Genomic DNA, 22937 nt, shown 5'->3' on the forward strand with positions numbered 1-22937 from the left:
ATGACACGGTGATCAGAGGGAAATGCAAGTGCCGGTTCTCGGCTGCACTTTCCTCATGCTGTCAGATCGTGAGGAAAGTACTGCCGAGAACCGGCAGTTGTCAGAGCGGGGATCGGCACCGATCATCAGGGCACTGATAATCAGTGCCGTGATGATCGGTGCCCAGCAGTGCCACCCGCAAGTTCCGCCCACCTGTGCCCAGCAGTGCGCCCACTAGCTCCGCCCACCTGTGCCCAGCAGATCACCCACTTGTGCCACTCTGCAGTGTCACACACCTGTGCCCAGAAGTGCCACCTACCTGTGCCCAGCAGTGCCCGCCCACCAGTGCCCGCCCACCAGCGCCACCAGTCAGCGCCACCAGTCAGCGCCACCAGTCAGTGCCACCAGTCAGTGCCACCAGTCAGTGCCCAGGGGTTGTGCCAGTCAGTGCTGCCAGTCAGTGCCGTCTATCAGTACCCATCATCAGTGTCACCTATCAGTGCCGCCTATCAGTGCTGCATATTAGTGCCGCCTATCCGTGACACCTCATTAGTGCTGTCTTTCAGTGCCGCCTATCCGTGCCACCTCATTAGTACTGCCTATCAGTGCCCTTTAGTGCTGCCTATCAGTGCCCATCAGTGCCACCTATCAGTGCCAATCAGTGCTGCCTCATCAACGCACATCAGTGAAGGAGAAAAAATACCTGTTTGAAAAATTTTATAATAGAAACAAAGAAACTTTTTTTTTTCAAATTTTTTGCACTTTTTATTTATAGCGCAAAAAGTAAAGCGCCCAGCGGCGATTAAATACCACCAAAAGAAAGCTCTATTTGTGAGAAAAAAATGATCAAAATTTCATATGGGTACAATGTTGCATGACCGCGCAATTGTCAATTAAAGTGCGGCAGCGCTGAAAGCTGAAAATTGGCCTGGTAAATAAGGGGGTATAAGTGCCTGGTAGGCAAGTGGTTAACCTCTTCCCGACTGCCCTATAGCAGATATACTGCCACAAGGCGGCAGGGGTGCGCAAAATCATGTATATATACACACGTGATTTCGTTCTTACGGGTAGGGGACGCGCAAGCCCTACCCGCGCCGCCATTCGCGGCCATCAATCACCGGGTCCTGACCGATGATTACCGAGGATCTCCGACTGGGAGGAGGGCTGCTTTGTTTACTAACAGTCGTCCTCCCTGTCGGCTCGGGCACACTGGTCTGGATGGCTGTGCAGTGTGCTTACAGTAAAGAACCAACACACCGTCCTCCAGTAAAACAATCCCAGCACACAGTTAACCCTTTGATCGCCCCTCATGTTAGCCCCTTCCTGCCCAGTGTCTTTTTTTAGCACTGATCACTGTATTGGTGTCACTAGGGATGTCCGTGACACCAAGTCAGTTTTAACCTCAAATATCAGAATGCATGCCGCAGTCCCGCTATTAACCACTTCCTGTCCGGACACTTTTACCCCCTTCCTGTCCAGGCCAATTTTCAGCTTTCGGCGCACTCACATTGTGAATGACAATTACTCAGGCATACAACACTGTATCTAAATGAAATTATTATCATTTTTTTTCAAACAAATAGAGCTTTAATTTGGTGGTATTTAATCATCACTGGGGTTTTTATTTTTTGCTAGAAAAATGAAAAAAGACTGAAAATTTTGAAAAAAAAACATGTTTTTCTTAGTATTTGATACTAAATTTTGCAAATAAATATACTTTCTTCATAAATTTAGGCCAAAATCCATTGTGCTACATTTTGTTGGTAGACATAACCCAAATCAGTGTGTATTATTTAGTCTTTGTGAAAGTTATAGAGTCCACAGACCACGGTATATATATTTGATATATTTGAAAATGTATCAATCCTGATGCACAGACTACCTATATAATTTCTTGGGGCCCTAAAATGCCAGGACAGTACAAATACCCCCCAAACGACCCCTTTTTGGAAAGTAGACAGTCTGAGGTATTTAATGAGGCATGGGGAGTTTTTTGAAGTTTTCATTTTTTGCCAATTTTTTAAGGAAATGATGAAAGTAAAAAAAATTCTTTTTTTTTTTTCCCACAAAGTTGTCATTTAACAAGTTCTTTCTCTCACACGGCATAGGCATACTTGCAATTACACCCCAAAACACATTCTGCTACTCATCCTGAGTATGGCGATACCACATGTGTAAAACTTTTTCACAGCCTAACCACATAGAAGGGCCCCACATCCAATAAGCACCCTTAGGCGTTCTAGGGGCAAAAATTACACATCTAATTTCTTGACTGTATCACAGTTTTGGAGGTCCTGGAGCACCAGGACAATTGAATTACCCACAAAATGACCCCATTTTCGAAAGAAAACACCTCAAGGTATGTTTTAAGAGGCATGGGGAGTCCTCTGAAGACTTCATTTTTTGCCACATGTTTTTGGAAAATGTGAAAAGAAAATTAAAATGTATTTTTTTTTACGCAAAGTTGTTAATCTATGAGATATTTCTATTACACAGCATAGGCATACTTAAAATGATACCTCAAAACGCATTCTTTAACTCCTGCTGAATATGGCGATACCAAATGTGTGAGACTTTTTCACAGTCTGGCCACATAGAGGGGTTCCACATCCAATAAGCACCTGTTAGCGTTCTAAGGGCAAAGATCGCACATCTAATTTCTTAACTACCTATTGCTGTTTTGGAGGCCCTGGAGCATCAGGACAATTGAATTATCCACAAAAAGACCCCATTTTGGAAAGCAAACACCCCAAGGTATGTTTTAAGTTCTCCGTCACTCTCATCTGTCATACTCAGAATTTGAAATGCCTCCTCGCTTGTATATGATCTTTTGGCCATATTTTTGACACTGATCAGGACCCACTGGTATGGCAGTGATCAGGATGGTGTTGCAGTGAGGGACAGATATCTGGCTGCAGTTGGTTCACACTAGTCACTGTTGGGCAAAAATCAGAGATACAGTGAGGTGGCTGGCAATGTTTTGTGAGTGTGTGTAAACTCTGTGCAAAGGCTGAAAATTACTCACAGTTAGCTGTACTGGATCTCTCTCCTTACAGACGATGGCAGTGAACAGGATCCACTGGTGTGGCAGAGATCAGGGACACTTTATGAACAGGCACACTACACTGTATGGTGATCGGGGACACTGTGGCGATCGGGGACACTGCCGGGCCACTTGTGCGGCGATCGGGGCCACTGGCGATCGGGGCCACTGGCGATCGGGGCCACTGGCGATCGGGGCCACTTGTTGGGGCGATCGGGGCCACTTGTTGGGGCAATCAGGTGTCACTGAGGTGGAGGGCAGTTAGCTACAACCTATTCTTCGATGTTTCTCCTTTCACAGACAACTCCGTGTGAGGAGAAGGAGGCGGAAGCCGCACCATGCGGCTTTTGTTTACACTTAAGCTGTGTCCTTATTGGACACAGCTGATCACATGGTATGAGACCGATTTCATTGGTCCCATACCATGCCACGTAATCCACCGTGTCCGTCGGACTCGGCGATCATCGGGCTCGCGGGTGCGCGCTCTAGGAGCCGCGCATGAGCCTCAGATAGAAGGTGCCGTTTAGAGGCGGCAACCCGCTCCTGTAGGTGTCCCGTCCTGCCGTTTATAAACAGCGGCCGGAAGGGAAGTGGTTAAAAAAAAATATATATATATATATATATATATATATATATATATATATATATTCCAGTATCTATACCACCATTTGTTAACGCTATAACTTTCACGTAAAGGGATTTTTTTTCCTATCAAAGACATGTAGCAGAATACATTTTGGCGTAAATCTATGATGAAATGTGATTTAAATTTTTTTTTACTGGACATGTTTAAATAGCAAAAAGTATTGTTTTTTATATAGTGCAAAAAAAAAAAAAAAAGCAAAGGCAATCAAATACCAGAAGAAAGGTCAGTTCATGGAAAAAAAAAAACCGTAAATTCTATTTTGGTGCAGCATTGCATTACTGCGCAATTGTCAAAGTAATGCAGCGCCGTCACGCAAAAAAATGGCCGGATCGGTGGGGGGGGGGGGGGGTAAATCCTCAGGAGGGCCCAGTGGTTAAACAAACGGTAAAATATTCTCACCCCATCCAGTCATCCAGGAACAATCTGGCTGCTCCTTGCACATTAGTTACTCCACCCTTCATCAGTAGGCCTCTCCTGCGGGCAAGTAGGTCTAAAAACTCCAGGGAATTCCTGAAGTCTGAAACATTATATTGCAACATGGTCTAGAGAAAAAAAAAAGAGAAGGGGATGTATTCAACACATTCAAAAGTAGCCTACAAAACCAGCAAGCAGACAATCAAGATAAGCCTTATTTGTCATCTTCCCTGTAGATGAATGGTTTTAATTCTGCTTTGCAAATGTGCATTATACCAAAAATGAAATGCCCTGTGTCTATGCACAAGTCAGCATGTTTGAATCAGGACCAATTATTTGATGAAAGATTTTATATATATATATATATATATATTTATTTATATATGGTTTTCTTATTTTCTTTCCCACATTTTAAAAATGCTGAGTCTTTTCGATAAATGTATATGTTCACAATATTAAAATGATTATACATGACACTAAACATAATACTTTCCTCCCCAAAAATATTGACTACATATCCCCTAGTTTTTTTTTTTGTACACACTGTTTTCTGCCTCCTTATGATGTCCTGAGCTCCAAACCTCTCCTTTTCACGCACACTTCCATTTGCTTGGAACACTCTCCACAAATTCCACAGTTCAGAGTTTCTAGTTCATCTCAGGAGAGGGTATCTACGTTCCTACCTACAGTGGGACCATGAAGAACTTAATGCAGCAACCTCGAATAGGAAGACCACAGCAGCTAAAAAATTAATTTGGAGATTTGGAGGTGGCTGGGGGCAAAAGAATTACAGAGGAGGTCAATTCACTAAAAAGTGCACAAGAGTCTCCAACAATTCCTATACATATTGCAAGCAGAAATGCAGATATTAAATCAAAAGCTTGTCTTGAAGCAGCAGGCAGAATGGGGAATGGTTTAAAAAGGCCTCCTGAGCAGGTTGGCAAGGCACCAATGGAGTGCCAGTTCAACTGCAATGCACATGAAGCTCACTGAAGAGGTCCAGGGAGCTGCCACAGTATGGGCCTATCTCAGTTTAACAAAGTATTGAGTCAAGGTGGCCTTTAAAATCTTGATGCTGAAAACCTCTGCAATGACATTTTTAATCATAAATTGACATACTTTTCAAGAGGAAGCATTCTTTTCACTATTTGGTCAAATTTCTTATTTCCTGTCTGGAGACAGTGTGGAAGTACTCTAACGATGAAGTTCCGTTGGGTAACAAATCTAACAATCGTATACACCAGTCATGAGAAAAAGAGTATGCCAATACAGACTTCTGAAAATGCTAGTTCCATGGCAGTCTGGATACAGCTTCAATGATTTAATTATCCAACATGAAAAACGTAGAGCAAAAAAGGAGCTAATATTTTAATATTTTCATTTGTACCATATTTATTTTCATTTAGTGGTTCAAAAGTATTTAAGCCAGACAGTCTGGCTACTAACATTTTCTGAAGACAACACAGATTTCTCTCATTACAGGTGTGCTTTATGCCTCATGCACACAGAGCATTTTTACAGCTGCTGTTTAGGGCTCTTTTACCTTCTACAGCCAGTAAACTCCCCAGCATGTTATCCTGTGTGTCCATGCACACATAGGCTTATATCAGCAGTTTTGGGCAGTGGCATTTTCAGGCTGGGAAAAACCCCAGAACTACTGAGTTTGAAGAGGAGGTTTTTAGCTGTAAAACCACCAACGCTGCAAACCGTGGCTATCCAGCATTTGAGAACCTCAAGCTTGTGTGGGAGTAGTTTTGCTAAAAATGCTAATGCAAAAACACAGCAAAACGTGGCATTTTACAGCCAATGCTACTGGTGTTTTCAGAACGTTTAGTGTGCATGAGGCCTAAGGCGTTGACCAGTGTTAGAGTGTTTCTAAAACTAAAATTAAAAAATCCCTCTTGAAATCCACAAGTTGTGTTTTTTTTCCCAGCAACAAAAACATCCCAGCCAAAAAAAGCTTATTAAAGCCTGTGTGTGCATGGACACAAAGGATAACATACTGGGGAATTTACTGGCTGTAGAAAAAAAATGCCAGAGGCCCAGTGTGCATGAGACCTTAAGCTGAGCAACAATTAAAACAAAATCAGTTTTTTTTTTAGGGAGGAGTTAAAATCTGTATAAAAACTTCACGCACCTGCTGTTTGTCACAATGTTTTATAATCACCCTAACATTCTCCAAAAGGTCATCATCTTCCTTTGGAAACACATTTCTCATTGCTAGAGTGGCAGGTGGATTATCAGAAGACACCACAAAACTGGGACTGTCAGTCACTTTAAGTACTTGGTCAACATTTACATCTTGAATGATCCTGAAGATAAAAAAAAAAAAAAATTGAAAGCCTATAGAATCACATTTAAAAGTGGTTCTAAATAAAGAAAAAAGGTTTTTTTTTTCCTTAATGCATTCTCCGCAAAGGAAAAAAACAAAACAAAACAAAACAAAAAAAAAACACCACACCTTCAATACCAGCTCTACTCCCTTTTTCCCTGTATTCATAGGAGACTGATAGCAGTGGGAGCCATTAGCTCCAGCTACTATCAGTAAAATCCTGTAAGGAAAAAGCAGGGCGCGTAGCAGAGTCATGCTTTGTGCATCTGTGGACGCACACAGCCTGGCTTGGGTGCATGTCTGCTAAAGTGCTCTCGCAGCAGTCGGCTTGCTATGGAGGATATGCGGAGAAGAAGTTTGCCTTTATCCAACCATTGGGACATTCTTCCTCCCACTGACACGAACGGTGGGGGCACTATTCCTCCCACTGACACCAACGATGGGGGCACTAAGCATTTATTTTAATCCTGCTGACCATCAAGCCTGAGGCATTATCTAATCGCACTGGTCACAGTCCAGCCCCACGAACGTCTGAAGGACAGTAACCTGGCCCTTTGCTAGGAAAGTTTGGAGACCTCCGATACAGAATAAATGAAAATAACTCAAAAGGTTCAGAGTTGGATTGAATGGACCCAATCGGTCATCAAACACCTCATTAAAAAACAAGGACAGTCATGAAATCAGTCTTAGACTAAGGCTCTTACCTTGTAGTGCCTTTCAACGCACCAACATTACACACTCTGAACTGCTTCAGGCTGTTAATTATGCTGCTCTTTCCAACATTTGAAAATCCTGGAACAAAAATATTGAAAAGGGTGCTTCATTTTCCATAAGATAAAGTGCCTGTAAATTAACCTTTTAAAGTGAAAGTTTTTTCCCCATAGCTCAAATCCTCTTGAGGGCAGGGTTAACCCTTGAGAGGTGTACTCTGTCTTCAGTGAAGAGGAAGGAAAAGGTTACACAAATTATGTGCTATGGGTGTGTCCTATATTCATTGGACTAAATAAAGATGCTAATATCAAACTGAAAAATGTTTCAAAAAGAGAAAAAAAAAAGGGATGGTGAGGGAGGCACCAAGCAGTCAATAGTGTAGCAAATTTTATTAAATAAAAAAAAAAGGGCATCAAATGCAATAATTATGCACTCACAGACATCACTGGTAATGAGCTGGAATCAAGCTCCAAATGGAGACATCAGTCCAGTCCACATCAGTGCCACTGTCAGGAGTGCTGTAAAGCCGAAGCAGGGATCCAAGCAAGCTAGTGGGGAGAACCTGCTGGAGACCAGATCTGTCAGAGCGGTCAAATGTCCAGGGTGCAGTGACCAAATCAGAAAGCGTTGGAGGCCAAATCACACCTCTATCAGCCTGACATTTACCCTAACCTCCAGAGATTGAATACTCACTGTCATTAACCCTATAGTGCTCAAAGTAATTATCAGCATAGGCACATTGAGGGAGCATAGCAGAAAAACAGCATTATAACAAAGGAATATACTCAATCAACGTTAAATATAAATATTATTCAATATAAATAATGTTAAATATACATAATGTTGGTATCTCATCACATATGTGGATGAGATACAAACAATATGTAGATTTAAAATTATTTATATCAAATAATATATTTAACTTCAAATTATTGTGCAATTGTATGGCTCAGGGTTATGGGTGCAACAGTACTCACTGGAACAGTCAGAAATTTAGAAATCCTTCTGTAACCAATGCGATCAGTATGTTTTGGACCAATAAGGTTTCAAAAGCTCTCAAGAGAGCTCTTTGGTTTTACACATCATGAGATGTTTCCTGTGTGACACCTTGGTAACAAGACACTTTTTTTTTTTTTTTATAAGCCATCAGTTGAGACTGAACCAGCGGATATTAATTTGCACTGACAAGGGGCAGGATTGCTTTCTAATTACTGATAGATTTCAGCTGGTGTCTCGGCTTTCCATGCCTTTTTGCACCTCCCTTTCTTCATGTGTTCAATACTTTTTCCCTGTGTCATTCCATTTTATTACACATAACTTAAAATTTCTGAACTTATTTGTTTTGGTTTCTTTGTATGTTTGGACTGCATGGGTTGTTACCGACAAGTGGTGAAAATTTCATGTCAATAGTACCCTTAGAAATATATATTTACTGAAAAAAATGGGGATGTGTTCGATAATTATTTTACCCGCTGTTTTTAGAATTTCCCTTTGTTGTTGCATTGTGTACATACACGACGCTAACTCACATATGATTTAATATCTATTTTGGTTTATATCATTTGATATGATCTATTAAGTTGATCTAATATGAACAAAAATACTCAATTTTCATATCTTTAGATCTCAATACGCTCTTGATTGCTGCATTGTTTTCCGATATGGTTAATGAGGTTTATTCTCATAAAGGGGAAAAAATATGTATGTGTATTGTAGGCATGCATCTGTGCACATACATATGTATGTATGTGTGTGTGTATGTATGTATGTGTGTGTGTGTGTATGTATGTATGTGTGTGTGTACACATGCATCCATATAGAATTCAGTAATTTTATGTTTATCCACATATGTGATACCAACAAGATGTATATTTAACTTTATATACATATCTATTTAACTTTAAATTATAGTGTATAATACTTTATGTTCTAATAATACTGTTTTACTGCTCTGCTCCCTCAATGTCCTTATGCCAATAATTGTTTTGGGCACTATAGGGCTTATGGCAGTAAGTATATAATCCCTGGTGGTTAGGGTAAATGTCAGGCTGATGAAGGTGGTGCAATTTGGCCTCCAAAACACGTTCCAATTGGTCACAGGACCCTGGACATTTGACAGCTCTGGTCTCCAGCAGGGTCTCCCCGGCGGCTTGCTTAAATTCCTGCTTCGGCTTCACAGAGCTGCTTACAGTGGGCACTGGGCCTTGGACTGATGTCTCTATTTGGAGCTTTATTCAAAGCTCGTTACCAGCGAGTGCATAATTATTGCATTTTATACAAAAATGCATTTTAATAAAAATCGCTAAACTATTGGCAGCCTGATGCCTCTCTCCCCATCCCTTTTCTCTTTTGTAGCACTTGGGTTCCCAGCCTGCTCAGAAAGCAGCCTTCCCCCAGCCAACTGTGTTAGCAACAAACCAATTACAACCTTACCTCCGGGATTATATAGTGTGCGATAGGGAAAAAAAAAAAAAAAAAGCAAAGCATACACACTTTTTTTTTTTTTTTTTTTTAGGTATATACCTTTTACACAAATTGTTCATGTTTTTTTTTACCTATATGCAGTTTTGTAGATCCACATGCTGATGATTTCAAATTATTTTACGTCCCCCATACACTATTCAATCAAGACTGTAAGATCTAGCAAGTGCAGCACAGAGTGTTGGCGTTTTCTCTTGCATTGAAAAATGTTTCACTATTTCATGAAGAACACCAAACAAGTCTTCATATGCTGTAGAAAAATCCTGCTGGAGAAATACTTGATTCCTAGCATGCACCAGAATGTAAGACTATAGGCTTATCTGCAGGTGAAAAGGACACATTGTACAGAGGACGCTTCTCTGTAAATGATATGCAGAAGATTAAATGTATCTCATACATTTAATCTTATGCATACATGTCTGAAAGCATATATAACCACAACAATTGGGGAGTCATACCAGACCATTATCAGCTGAATTCATCACCTCCAAAAATACACATCTAATATAGGCGCCTGGCTCACTGAGGTAAAAGGCCTCCAGATGAAAGACCCACATAGGTTTCTGCCAAACACTCTGCCTGACAGAAATAGGGGTAATTATTTGTGCTTTATATATATTCTTGTAATCAATGGAATAGATTTTCATCCTTAACTTTTGAATGCTTTTGTAAAAAAAATAACATTTTTAATGTAATTTTTGGAGTTGTAAATGTTTCTTGCTGATGTTGATTTGCTTGACTACCTCAACATTTTGCCAATATGAATTACATATATACAGGTCTCCTAAATTGGAAAAAAACTAGATTACACAAGCATAACAAATAAATGAGATCAGAGTTGGATCTGACAGTCATCAAAGACATCAGACTTTTTGCTGTTCTCCTCATTTCTCTTATCTGCTCATTTTCTGTATAACTTTACCACCACACACTTTCATACCTATTAAACCAACTTTAATGCCTTCATTAGGTGATCGACGGAAGCGATGTAGGATTTGCAGTAACGAATCTCCTCCATGGCATACAGTCCCTTTGGAAACATCAATGCCGGACGCTGCCTTTGGACCATTACTTGGCTTTAAGAAAAAAAAAAAAAAAAAACTCGTTGGCTACCGAATTCACACTCATGTTAAAAAGGTGACCACAAAAGGCACTATTGCAATCATTAAAGATTATCTCCATGTTTAACCTCCCTGGCGGTTTGATTATGGCAATATTTTTGAATATCAAAGTGGTATATTGTTTTGCATGGAAATTTCAGTGTGATGACAAATTTCTCCACGAATCACTATCGCTCAATTCTGCAAGTGATTCTAATTCACCATCGCTGATTTCTAGCTGGTCTAAAACCGCTTTTGACCTAAAAAGGGACGCTTTTTGGATGCCATGGAAGTTCAATTTTCCAGGCAAAAAGAACAGTTAAAAAGTGCAGGCAGGGCACTGGACAAAATTGAGGTGAAATTGTTTAATACAGTAATGTAATCCTAACAGATTACAATGTATTTTGTGCATGTCTTTACTTTTTTTAATCTCCCGTTGGTTTAGCCCCCCCCGTGTCATGGCGCTCGCAGGGAAAGGAACCCAGAAGACAGATGTCAGCATCGGCCGGAGAACATCAGGGGATTGCAGGGACAAGGTAAGTTACACTACACACTACATTGTAATCCTGAGTGTGGCTCGGGGTTACCGCCAGGGAGGTTAATGTCCCTTTACATAGTTAATTTGGGCCAAGTTGGCCTAAATCAGTGTTTCTCAACTCCAGTCCTCATGGACCCCCAACAGGTCATGTTTTCAGGATTTCCATTATTTTGCACAGGTGATTTGATCAGTTTCACTGCCTTAGTAATTACCACAGCTGTTTCATCTGAGGGAAATCCTGAAAACATGACCTGTTGGGGGTCCATGAGGACTGGAGTTGAGAAACACTGGCCTAAATGAACTATTTACTGCACTAACAAGTGCGCTGTATTCACTTTGTCGCCTCAGCTACTTACAGTATAAAATGTATTGCAGCAGTGAGATGGAAACTTCCCATCTCACTCCCAGGACAAAACAGAGTTGGGCTGAGTGCCGCTCAACCATTTACTGGAATATTTGTATTCTGTGGTTGAGGCAGAGAAGTGTGTGGATGGCATTATGATCTCTGCTCTGCAAAAGATATTTTCTTAATGTTTTACTTTAAAGTGACTCGGTCAATTGCTGGTCTTTCAATAATGCTAGATACCTAGCTATGTATGACTTGTATGTACGATTTTGAGTCACAGGTCCACAACATGCATGCCGTAAATCTCGATACCTGTTCTGAGTAAGTGACTCCAGACAACACAAGCCAAATTATCAGTATGGAGAACCCAAAAACTAAAAAGCAGGGGTCATAAATAGTGGCCTTCATTATTACTATTATTATACAGTATTTATATAGCGCCAAAGGGTGTGCTCAGCGCTGTACATTAGCGAGGGGGACAGAACATGAGACAATACACGAGGGGTTCGAGGGCCCTGCTCTTTCGAGCTTACAATCTACTATTTTCACTTCCCAATTCAAAAAGGAGAATTCTGGCTCAAACTAGGTTTTTATAAAAACATCATAGGAAAAGGCACTCTCAAAAGTGGGTAACATCAAAACTTTACTAATAATGATTGTATTGGATAAGACCCTTTGGGTTGATCAGAGATCAATCCATGGATGGACAGGTCAGATGGCATATGCTGATCTCAGAGTTGGATCTTGTGTTCATCAAAAGATAATCAGATCAGACTACTCATCATGCACAGCACAGAAACACTGAGCACCTTTTAAAAATAATTAAATTTTGCCTGAAGCAAATGTGTTTTACATACAGTAAACACTACCTTGATCATAAATGACTTACCAAGTTTTTTTCTCGCACTTGTGTAGAACATTTGAAGGCGACTGTTGGAATTTCCTTGGTCAGAAAATTTAGCCACTTCTCAATATTGTCTTTGGGAACGAGATCTAGAGAAACACAGCTTGAACTGAAACTACTGTAAAGTTTATACAAGCTTTGCATTTAGCTTTAGAAAAAAAAAAACAGTGTTGTTAACAGTATTCTGCGATACTCAATTTGTAAAATAAAAACATTTCTGTGTCATAATCCTTAGTCTTCAGAATACAAGATCAGCGTTGGATCTGACAGTCTTCACTGTTTGCTCAGACTGCATAACATTCTCCTCATTTCTTGTTTCTGACAGTAAGAACATTATAGGGCCAATTCATTAAAACAGAAAAGTAGAAAACATGAACAAACTGGAGTTTTTTTGCTAATCTGTTTTTTCATAAAACCTAAATGGTTGCTACAGGCAACTCAACATACTTGATCACTTCTTTCCTCCAGTTTTAATGCATCAGCCCCAACAACTGATATTTTCCAAGGAAAGGTTTCAAAATTAAAGTTACCAATTTTATTGAGGACAAGCAGCAATTTCTTGTTTGGAGACTGAAGAACCAATTGCTCTGCTTGCAGACACCGGCTACCCAGAGGATCTCTAGCATCCAACACTTCCAGGACAACATCAGATGCCTCAATCACCTGCATTGGAATTAGGACATAAATTAAATCATGCTTACATATAAGCTAGATCAGTCTAGATCTAGATCTGCTACCCTTTAACACCTATTTAGGTAGATAAAAATATGTACTTTAATTCTGCTTTAAATTCCCTTCAACCATGTAGGTTTGCCTATTTATTTTCAAAAGGCAGTTAAACATTTGTTTTGAAAGGACATATACATTAGATTTCACATCTCTCGCCACCTTGCAAGAGAGTTCTTCTGCAGCCCCAAAAGGCTTTGAAATTAGCAGCGATATCAGGCTCACCCTACTAGACTACATAGAAAATGTGGCTTACTGCAGGATACATGGCAGTTTTGAGTATATTCACACAGCTGATCTACAGCTATATGCCAACATTCTGTGTCCACTGCAATACCCTCCATTTATCTTGAAAATGAGTGGAAGTCTATAGATAGTTGAAGTCAGTGCAAGACAGAGTGTAAAGCTTGCGGATTTTCATGCGCTTAGGTGCCCTTTTCTTGGATTCCTAACAAGAATTCCAGCTAACAGGTATAGTTGAACTTCTAAACAAACTGCAGAGTTCCTATAAAATAAATTGTGCACTTTGACAACTTAGTGACCACAAGCAGCAATGTACTGTAGGCAAAGCGACATACCATGTTGTTGCCTAGTTCTGGGTTTTGGGCACACACGCTAACTTCCCGGCCTGCACCCACTGTAACTGTACACAGCAGGAGCCTGTCAGCAAGACACGGCCAGGACCTGCTGATCAGCTGTGTGCAATCACAGACCAGAGCCCTTTGTTGACAAAACACAGAGCTCTGTACAGAGGGAGCAATCTGTTTCTCATCCCTGCAAAGCAGAGGCATTGTGGTATTAGCAACAAGTTACACCCTAAATAGGGGTGTAACAGGTTTCCAAAGGTCGGTTAAAACAAACCTAAAATGCACAAAAATCCAAGATACCCAAAAGAAAATCATTAAAAGAAACAAAAAAAAAAAAAAAAAAAGTTATAAATTTACTACATTAGAGTGGTTGTAAACCTCAGACATGAAATATGAACAAAGCATATCCCTCTATAGTTTGTACTTGTCTTAATTAAGAGCACCAAGTGTCATTTTTGTCTGCAGCTTCATTCCTCTGATAACAGCATGAATCACTTCTGACAAGCTTTCCTCACACCAAGAAAAAAAAAAGGTCACAGGTGAGGGAGCTCTAGCTGATGGATAGCCTCAGCTTTGTTCCTGAGCTCTGTAGAGTGCAATTTCATCTCTCAGCTCCCTCTTTTCTGACAAGCTTTACAAAGTCAGCACTTTGAACAAATGCAGAGAAGAGAATACTGCAAACAGGTACAAGTTATGTAGGAGGATAATATACAGGAGGATTTGTTTCATCATGAAGGGGGTGTCTCTTCCCTCCAATTAGCTCTCTTCACTGAGCTCTGCAGAATGTAATTTCACCCCCTTTTTTCTGAACTATTAGGCAAGCTTTAGCACTTTGAATGGCTGTAGAAAAGAGAAGACTGCAGATAGACAGGTACAACTTATGTAGGAGGATTGGTTTCATCTCTGTGTATCATCTGAGGCTAGTCACTTCACTGGTATATGCAAGGGTTTACAACCACTTTAAATCACTATACAATTCCAGCGCCGTTTTACTTTTTGACAAATTCAAACTGTCACACATTGTGAGAAACTCGCCATGTCAGACCTTACCTTCTTCACCTCTATGCAAAAAGATTTAACAGAATTTCTAGCCACTGGCTTTTTTGGTTTTGCAGCCTTTTGAATGTCCTTGAAAAAAGGAAATATAGCAGCTTTTAGAAATCAGTTGTTAAACTATATGCAAAAAGACTGAATTATGTACTACAAACAGAAAATTAACATCTAGAACACTTCAAAATAGCCTACAACCTATGGAACCTTAGAACTTATATAAAGGTGCCAAAATTTAATAAGAGGTTAAAAGTACATCTGTTAGGGAAGAAATACTTAGAATGCCACTGCAGGCTTGTTCTGAAAATTCTAGTTGCCTGGCTACCTTTAGAGTTAATATTTGAGTCCATGAACTAGATCATACAGCATGATTGTCAGAAAAGCAAAAATTCCTCCCCCCTACCCCTAAACAACCCTTTTCATGTATCCATAAGTCTCCCCCCTGTCCCTTCTCTTTACTGGCTCTTTCTAGGCCCCCCATTCACTGGTTCCCACTGCTTTTTTCTTCCTCTCTCTTCTCTTTCCACACTTACCAGTTTCATTAACTTCTCTTTCCTCCTTTGGTAGCCTTCTACTGAGAGCTTTACCACAGTGTGGAGATAGCGCTGCTGATTTTCACTCTGGCATACTAGGGTCCCTCTGATATTACCTTGCGCAGACGACTTTTCCCATAAGCCTTGTAAATGGTAAAGCCTGCAGTTGCAATGTTAATATCTCACTATCTTATTAGAACCTGCCTTCCACACTGCCTTTGCCATATGAATTCCTCTGCTGATATACGTGATCTTGTTTTGATGACCACAACGTTGAATTTGTTAGTGGCATATTCTTTCAATAAAATTTAAGAAAAATAAAAGAAGATGCCTTACTTCTATACTTTTTTTGGGGCTGCGATTCATAATGCATTGAAGTCAAAGTACCATCATAGTAGTTCGGCAACTAGCGTTATTGGAAAGTGGTCAGATATGGCAGCCTTTCATATTTCTCTAATGACAGGCGTCAAGTAGAACTTCAGAAAGCAGCGTTTACATCTAAGTTGTCCACCTAAAGAGCAACTCCAATCAAAGCATTTTTCAGGGGATAGAAAAAAAAAATAAAATAAATAAATGTATCTCACCTGCACAATTAGTTCTAGTGACCCCCCCATCACCTAGACCGGGGTGTCAAAACTGACGGTCCTACCCCACCTTTCCTCCAGGAATTGACAGTAGGCAGATACGTCACCTGGGGGAGGCGAGCTTTACACAGTGTAGGCATTTTGCGACTCGGTGTAACTGGATGTCCCTTCAGACGTTTAGCACTCTTGTACAACCCCCTTTAAGTGCCTGCTTGGCCTACCAGTAGCGTCACTTTTTACAATCAATTGCAAACTCTGACAAATATACCAGATCACTCCCCTCCCTTTGTGCCACAAAGGAGTATACACCTCACCTTCTATCAGTATTATATAAAATAGTAAACACGCAACACGTTCGTCCCCTCTTACGTGCGCAACTGGGAAGCAGATCTGCAGATGTCCTTTATGAGAGAACAAGTGAACCAGATCATTCAATTAGCTCACAAACCCTCAATAGCTAATCGCTTCCAAGAGCAAGGATACAAACTACTGTCCAGGGGGTATAGGGTCCAGGTTGTGTTGGCGCTGTCAAAAGGAAGAGGGCAATTTATTGCATATCTTCTGGCAATGCCCTTTGCTGAATCAAAGTGAGGGAGTGAGGAACAAGCCATCGATTGCGATCAGATAAACTACCGGGAGCCTACAGGGGGACCGTGACCACGGCTCTGCCTCCCCCAAGCCTCCACAGCTCTCATGTTCTCTGAAGAGCAGGAGGCATCAGTGCTGGATGGAGCGTGGGGGTGGGAGATGCCTCAGTAATTGGTTGTTGATCACCAGCTAGTTGTTATGCCATATAGACGGTGCAACCTAAACCGCACTGTGTGTTTGTGGGGGGGGGGGGGGGGAAGTGGTCGGAGGATTATGTGAAGGGGACAGAGGAGACACTGTTGGAGGGGGAATAGAGGACACTACATTTTTTTTTTTTTTTTTTTTTTTTTAGAAGGCAACACCTAGTAAACCCCTGCCCCCCCCCACCCCCTTCAATCCGTACAATCACCGAGAATGCATAATGTCCAAAAATCATAAACATTGTGGCCAAACTGCTTGTTTCATGACACAAGCTACCTCGCATGAAGTATTTTCCAAGCCCTACACTTGTCAAATGTAGAACTATGATTTTGGGACTGTCATAAAAAAGGATACCTTTGGTTTTGCTTCATTTTTTTCTTTTTTGTCTTCCAATTTCCTTTTCTTTGCCACTTCCTTCTGTCTTTCAAGTTTCCGGGCCTTCTTCAAATCCTCTCTCTTTACAGATAAAGAACACAGGTTAGTAACAGCACTTATCAAGTAATCCTAATCCATAGAAAAGACAGCACGATTAGAAATCCCAGTAAAATTGATATCAGACATTACCATCTGCTTTCTGAGCTCTGCTTCACGCAAAATGTCTTCCTTGAAGGGGGCATCATTGGGAATGCTGATGTCTCTCTTCAGCTTTTTGCGGCCAGCTTTCTTGGATTCTTTCCTTACTTTCCGTTTGTGTTCTCTGACCTTTCAATAAATATTTATTTTTAGTATGAATTATGAAGTTTAAAAAAAAAAAAAAAAAAAAAAAAGAAGGAATGAAAAAGCAGGCTTCACTAATGACAGATAATGCTACAATTATATCTATTGAAAATAAAAAAAATGATGTGCTGTGGCTACTCTGTGGAGAATTGCTAAATATGGAGGTGACCATTCAACATGACTGGTACTCAGAAGAAAGCCCATGATACCAGAAATAAAACACTTCCTTTCAAAACAGGTCTATGGCCTTATTAACCAGATTTGAAAGGAAGAATAATCCTAAATTATTCTGTGAGAATAAGGCTAAGCCAGACGCTTCCATCCCCTGAAGAGCCCGGCGCTCCAGTGAGTGCTGGAGGTGAAGAGAACACAGCGGACCACAGAACTGAGTGATCAGGAGTCTTTAATCCCTCATTTCTCAATGTAGAGCCAGTGGGGGACAGAATCGATGCTGCAGCCATCTAGAAACATTTGAGCACTTATCTTTTAAAAAGTACTTGTAAAGAAACAAAAATAAAAGTTGAGAGCTTGCCAGCTTGTTAAAGTGGAACCCCAGGAAATAAGCACAATGTAAATAAGTGACTTCTAAAGATTTGTATCCTACGACCACAGAGCTGCTTAGTAGCTTTACACAAGTTTCATTCATGATGGAACTTTCTCACATCACTCCTTTTAGTGCGGTGACTGAGCCTTCTGGTATAATGAAGGGATTGTGTCAGTCTCACCTTCCTCATCCATTCACAAAAAGCCTTGAATTCTTGTCACTAAATACAAGGTTTACTGTGAATGGACGAAGAGGAGGGCAGGGTGAAGAGCTGTATCTCGCGCACAGAACTTCCTGCATTCTGTAAAATGAACACATGCCTTTTTGTGAATGGATAAAGGTAGAGAAAACATGATCACTTCACTGTAGTTCCACTTTAACACAGGAGCCTCTAAAGCTGTCATTCTGAGCCTGCATTCACAACGTAATGAACTGGAACAGGCAACTAGTCAAGTCTGAAAAGTCCTGTCCTACATGCCTGTTGAGTTCAGTGACTTGTTTGTTCTCAAAAATCGGTTTACAGAAAACAGTTGAACTTAAACCTTCCAAAGGCTATACATACCTTTTTCTGGATCTTATAACGTTTGTGACATGTCATACGCTTACTAGCTTTCTTCAACTCTGTAAAAGACAAAAGGATTAAAATAAATATGAAAAAAAAAAGCAAATACAAAATCAGGCTCATTAGCACTACCTACCCAAATGTAACATACATAGGAAAGACAATTACAAACACAAAAGGAGTGGCCCTGCCAAAATACCAAGTCCAGTTAAGTTTGATGTGGTATTAAAAAAGATTTGATACTAAGATGTGTCACCCCTGCAGCCTCTACCTCCTCCAGCACGACACCACATGACAAAGTTTAAAGCTAGTAATGCTGTTCAAGCCAAAGTATCTTCATGTGAGAGATCATTGGCACCCAGTTACCCAGAAGCCCCATTAAAACAGCAGGGGCTCTAGTGGTGGGGAAGGCAGTTTGTGGAGTGTGGTCTGGCAAATTGAGCTTCCAGAAAGGCAAGCTATCTGCAGACATCGTATGTCCTAAAGGAACACAGCTGCAGTGCATCTTTAACCACTAGCCTACAGGGCACTTCCTGCACAGGCCAATTTCCAGCGCTGTTGCACTTTGAATTACACTTGCACGGTCATGTAACACTGCACCCATATGAAATGTTTATCTTTTTTTGTGACAGATAGAGCTTTATTTTGGTGGTAATTAATCACCTCTGGGTTTTTTATTTTTTCTTAAACAAACCAAAAACCACTGAAAATTTAAAAAATAAAACTTTTTTTCTTAGTTTGTTATAAAATTTTGTAAAGTGATTTTTCTCCTTCACTGATGTGCGCTAATGAGGCTGCAGTGATGGGCACAGATAGGCTGCACTGATGGGCACTGGTAGGTGGCACTGATGGGCATTGACAAGCATCACTGATGGGCACTGAAAGGCAGCACTCATAAGGCACTGATAGGCAGCACTGAAAGGCAGCTCAGATGGGCCCTGATATGTGGCACTGATGGGCACTGGCAGGTGGCATGGATAAGCACTGATGGACACTGACAGGTGGCGCTGCTGGCGCTACACAGATCATCAGGGCACACTGATCATCAGTGTACGTCCCCTCCGAGGAATGCCGATTACCGGCTCTCCTCACGAGCTGTCAGCGTGACAGCTCATGGGGAGAGAAATGCCGATAACTGGCATTCCCGTTTATATGTGATCAGCTGTGATTGGACACAGCTGATCGCATGACCGAGCCGACATGTTCGGCTCTTTCCGTGGATCGGTGATCCGCTGTGTCCTAGGGACACAGCGCACCGCCGATCGTTGCGCTGCGCGCTCTGGGAGCCGCGCATGCGCAGTTAGAATGGGAGGACGTCATATGATGTCCTCCCAGAACGAAAGAACCACCTTTCGTCCGTCATATTACTATATGGTGGGCAGGAGGCGGTTAAAGCCTAACACTTTGGACCAAACAAACTATCGCCTTCACAAACACATGAAGCAGCTGTGAGTCCTGTATGAACTATATGTAGGCTCATCCACATGCAGAATACAGAGCTATGTTCTGGCAGCAGAATAGGAACCTTCCATCCTGCTCCTGGAGCAAAGTCAAGTTGAGCACTGCTCAGCCATTCACAGGGAGCTTTGTATTCTATGAACAATTACATGAGCTTCCTCAGCTTGGCTAAGGTGTAGATTGTGATGTCATTTGTCTGACTCAGCCTTTTAGAAGAATACAAGAAAATACAAGGAGCTCAGCCTGACTTGCTTTTGTTCTGGGAGTGGGAAGCCCCGTCTCACTGCCAAAACACAAAGCTATATAGTGCATGTGGCAGATGCTACATATAGTGCTGACAGCCACTGCATGTGGTAGTGACCAGGACCAGCCTGGTTCAAACAAACTATTTAAAGTTCACTAAAACCTGGAGATCAGCTTTAAAAGAGAAGTATGGAAAAAAACTGTATAGGCTGTACTTCTCTTCTGGGTCACACAAGTGCACTATTTTGCCCTCGTGACCCAGAATCAGTTTACAGCAGGCTATTGCCCACTATCAGCTAATGTCACAGGTGACTGCCCAATTTACAGCTGGCTCCGCCTTCTCAGTGTGTGTCACCTGTCGGTCTTCTCTCCGCATTGAGCTGACCAAGAACTGAGCAATCTGCGGTCATGTGCTTGCTCAGTTTTTGGGCTTAGAGCTCTCGTGGGACTGTGCAGCATCAGATCCATGCTGTTGCATGGAGGGGAAATATAGGCATTTTTTTTCAATATAGCCCATACTTCTCCTTTATAGTGGTTGTAAACCTCAGACATGAAATATGAGCAAAGCATATCCTTCTATAGTGTTCACTTGTCTCAATCCAGAGCAGTAAGTGCCATTTCCGTCTGCCGCCTCATCCCTCTGCTATCAGAATCACTTCTGACAAGTTTTGCTGACACCAAGAGAAAAACGGTGATAGGGAGGAACCTAAAGCAGACTGACCGCCTCAGCTATGTTCCTGTAAGCTGTGAGGGGGGGGCGGGGGTGGTCTCTACCCTTCCATCAGCTCTCAGAACTTGCCTCACTGAGCTGTGGAGTGTACCCTCAGCTCTCCACCTCTTTTTTTTAACTCTCAAACAAGATGCACTTGGAATGACTGCAGATAAACAGGTACAACTTTTGTAGCATTTGTTTCATCTCTGTGCATCACCTGAGGCCAGTCACTTCACTTTTTATATGTAAGGGTTTACATCCACTTAAAAGTGGAGTTCCAGTCAAACTATAAGAAAGAAAAGAGAAAAAAACAAAAAGGGGGGGGGGGCGGGCGCAGCAGCTACAAGAACTAGTTGCTGACTAAAACAGCCACTCACCTGTCCCTCGATCCAGCTATGTCCTCCCCACAGCCCGTTTCATCGGCTGTCCTGTGTTCCCGGTGCCGGCATCTTCAGTGTGGGCATCCTGCTGTGACAGCTTGCAGCTTCACAGCCAGGTGCCCACGGAGCATGTGCGAGAAGTGCTGTGCTTTCTGAATGGTCCCACAGTCTCCTGGGACCTGTCATGTGACCCACAAGACTATGGGGAGCGGAAGCAGGACAACTTCCGCTTCCAATCGCCTAGGCAATTGCAAGTGGGAGCGGGTACCTGTCAATTTCGTGTACCCATTCTCCCCCAGCTCCCCAAAGGTGCCAGTGCTTAACAGGGAGTGAGGGACCAGTCCTTAAAGCAGAGCTTTCCCTATTGGGTGGAGCTCTGGCTTCAAGGAGACATCTTTCCATGCTACACAGTGGAGCTCCATGGACTTCTACGGTGCTATACTGCGCAGGCGCGGCCAGGGAGAGAACCTGCAGTGCTGGATGTCAGGAAACTCAGGAGACCGCGGGAATGTGTGGATGTGATGTGATCGCTCAGCGGAGGGGAGCAAATCATTCTCCATGTTATAAGAGAAAACAAGGGGGGGGCCTACATATCTGCAGTCTTCTGAAAATGCTGGTCGCCTGGCTATGTCATACACATGAACCAGCAGTCAGAGGACTGCCAGAGTCCCCATCTCTATGCCTGTTCCAGGTCAGGAGTACACAGAGGAGACAGTGCGGCCCACCTCATGGCTCAGGAGAGAGCTCCTTCATGGCCGCCCTCATACACTTCCATTGTTTGTACTTATTCCTGTCAGGAAACCTCCATGTTACAATACAGACAACCTGACAGGTCAGAAACCAGATTATCTACAGCCGATTTTAAATGTTCTCTTCAGTCACCCGCGACCCATAAGTGCCCCTATCAGTCCTGCCCCGCTATGACTTGTGAATCCCTGACATTCTCTACAACTCCGCACTCACTTGGCCGCCTCATTTCTCCGGTGTGATCTCAGCAGCAACACCACGTGTGAACAGGCCGTGCTCGCTCCCGATTCACCGTCACATCCGCCACCGTCCGCGCGTTCCTGAGGGCGGAGCCAGCATCCTTGACATGCGCTCTGATCCCATGGACAGACAAAAGAAGATGGTAGAGGATGGGGGAGGGAAGTGATGTCAGTGATTGGGAGGAAGTGGGTAGAGAAACACAACATTCTAAAGAGTACATAGAGCAAGTGATATCAATACTACTCTAGATAAATACCACACTTCTTTGCCAAGTACTTCCTGCTTTTGCCAGATTATGTAGGGGACCCACTTGTCATGGGTTTTAGGGTTGCCACCTCATCCTTTTAAAGGATACGTTTACCTTTTGGTAACGAATAATGCACATTTTGCAGGTAAAAAAATGTGCATCTATTATATTTTGTTGCAGGAGTCTGTAAAGCATTGCAGCAGTGGTTAGCAGATCACTGGTGCCATGCAAGTCTCCTGCTGACCTGTCGGTATATCCGCTTGCATGTACGAACAAACATATACTGAGAGGAAGAATCAATGGACTCCACAGCACTGTGGTAGT

The 22937-nt window shown here is 42.0% G+C and overlaps 1 protein-coding gene and 2 non-coding genes across 3 annotated transcripts in view; all 3 read right to left on the reverse strand.

Moving 5' to 3' along the window:
* GNL3 (G protein nucleolar 3) overlaps positions 1–22480 on the reverse strand; it is a 28970-nt gene extending 6490 nt beyond the window's left edge. Inside the window, exons 1-11 of the mRNA XM_089681914.1 lie at positions 22343–22480; positions 18587–18645; positions 17328–17465; positions 17118–17219; positions 14858–14935; positions 13025–13157; positions 12480–12583; positions 10547–10682; positions 7119–7206; positions 6220–6394; positions 4068–4210 (exon numbers count right to left, since the gene is read on the reverse strand). Coding sequence (XP_089538040.1) covers positions 4068–4210; positions 6220–6394; positions 7119–7206; positions 10547–10682; positions 12480–12583; positions 13025–13157; positions 14858–14935; positions 17118–17219; positions 17328–17465; positions 18587–18645; positions 22343–22355 — 1169 coding nt within the window. The 5' untranslated portion in view covers positions 22356–22480. The remainder of the gene's footprint in view (positions 1–4067; positions 4211–6219; positions 6395–7118; positions 7207–10546; positions 10683–12479; positions 12584–13024; positions 13158–14857; positions 14936–17117; positions 17220–17327; positions 17466–18586; positions 18646–22342) is intronic.
* Positions 10426–10499, reverse strand: LOC149458644 (small nucleolar RNA SNORD19). Its single transcript, XR_016313403.1, has one exon. It is a non-coding gene; the product is annotated as a small nucleolar RNA SNORD19 (small nucleolar RNA).
* Positions 12736–12808, reverse strand: LOC149458645 (small nucleolar RNA SNORD19). The gene has a single exon (XR_016313402.1). It is a non-coding gene; the product is annotated as a small nucleolar RNA SNORD19 (small nucleolar RNA).
* Positions 22481–22937: the final 457 nt, after the last annotated feature.

Source organism: Staurois parvus, unplaced genomic scaffold (genome assembly GCF_062004578.1).
Source record: "Staurois parvus isolate SC_StPar_1 unplaced genomic scaffold, SC_StPar_1.0 ptg000282l, whole genome shotgun sequence".
Lineage (NCBI taxonomy): Eukaryota > Metazoa > Chordata > Amphibia > Anura > Ranidae > Staurois > Staurois parvus.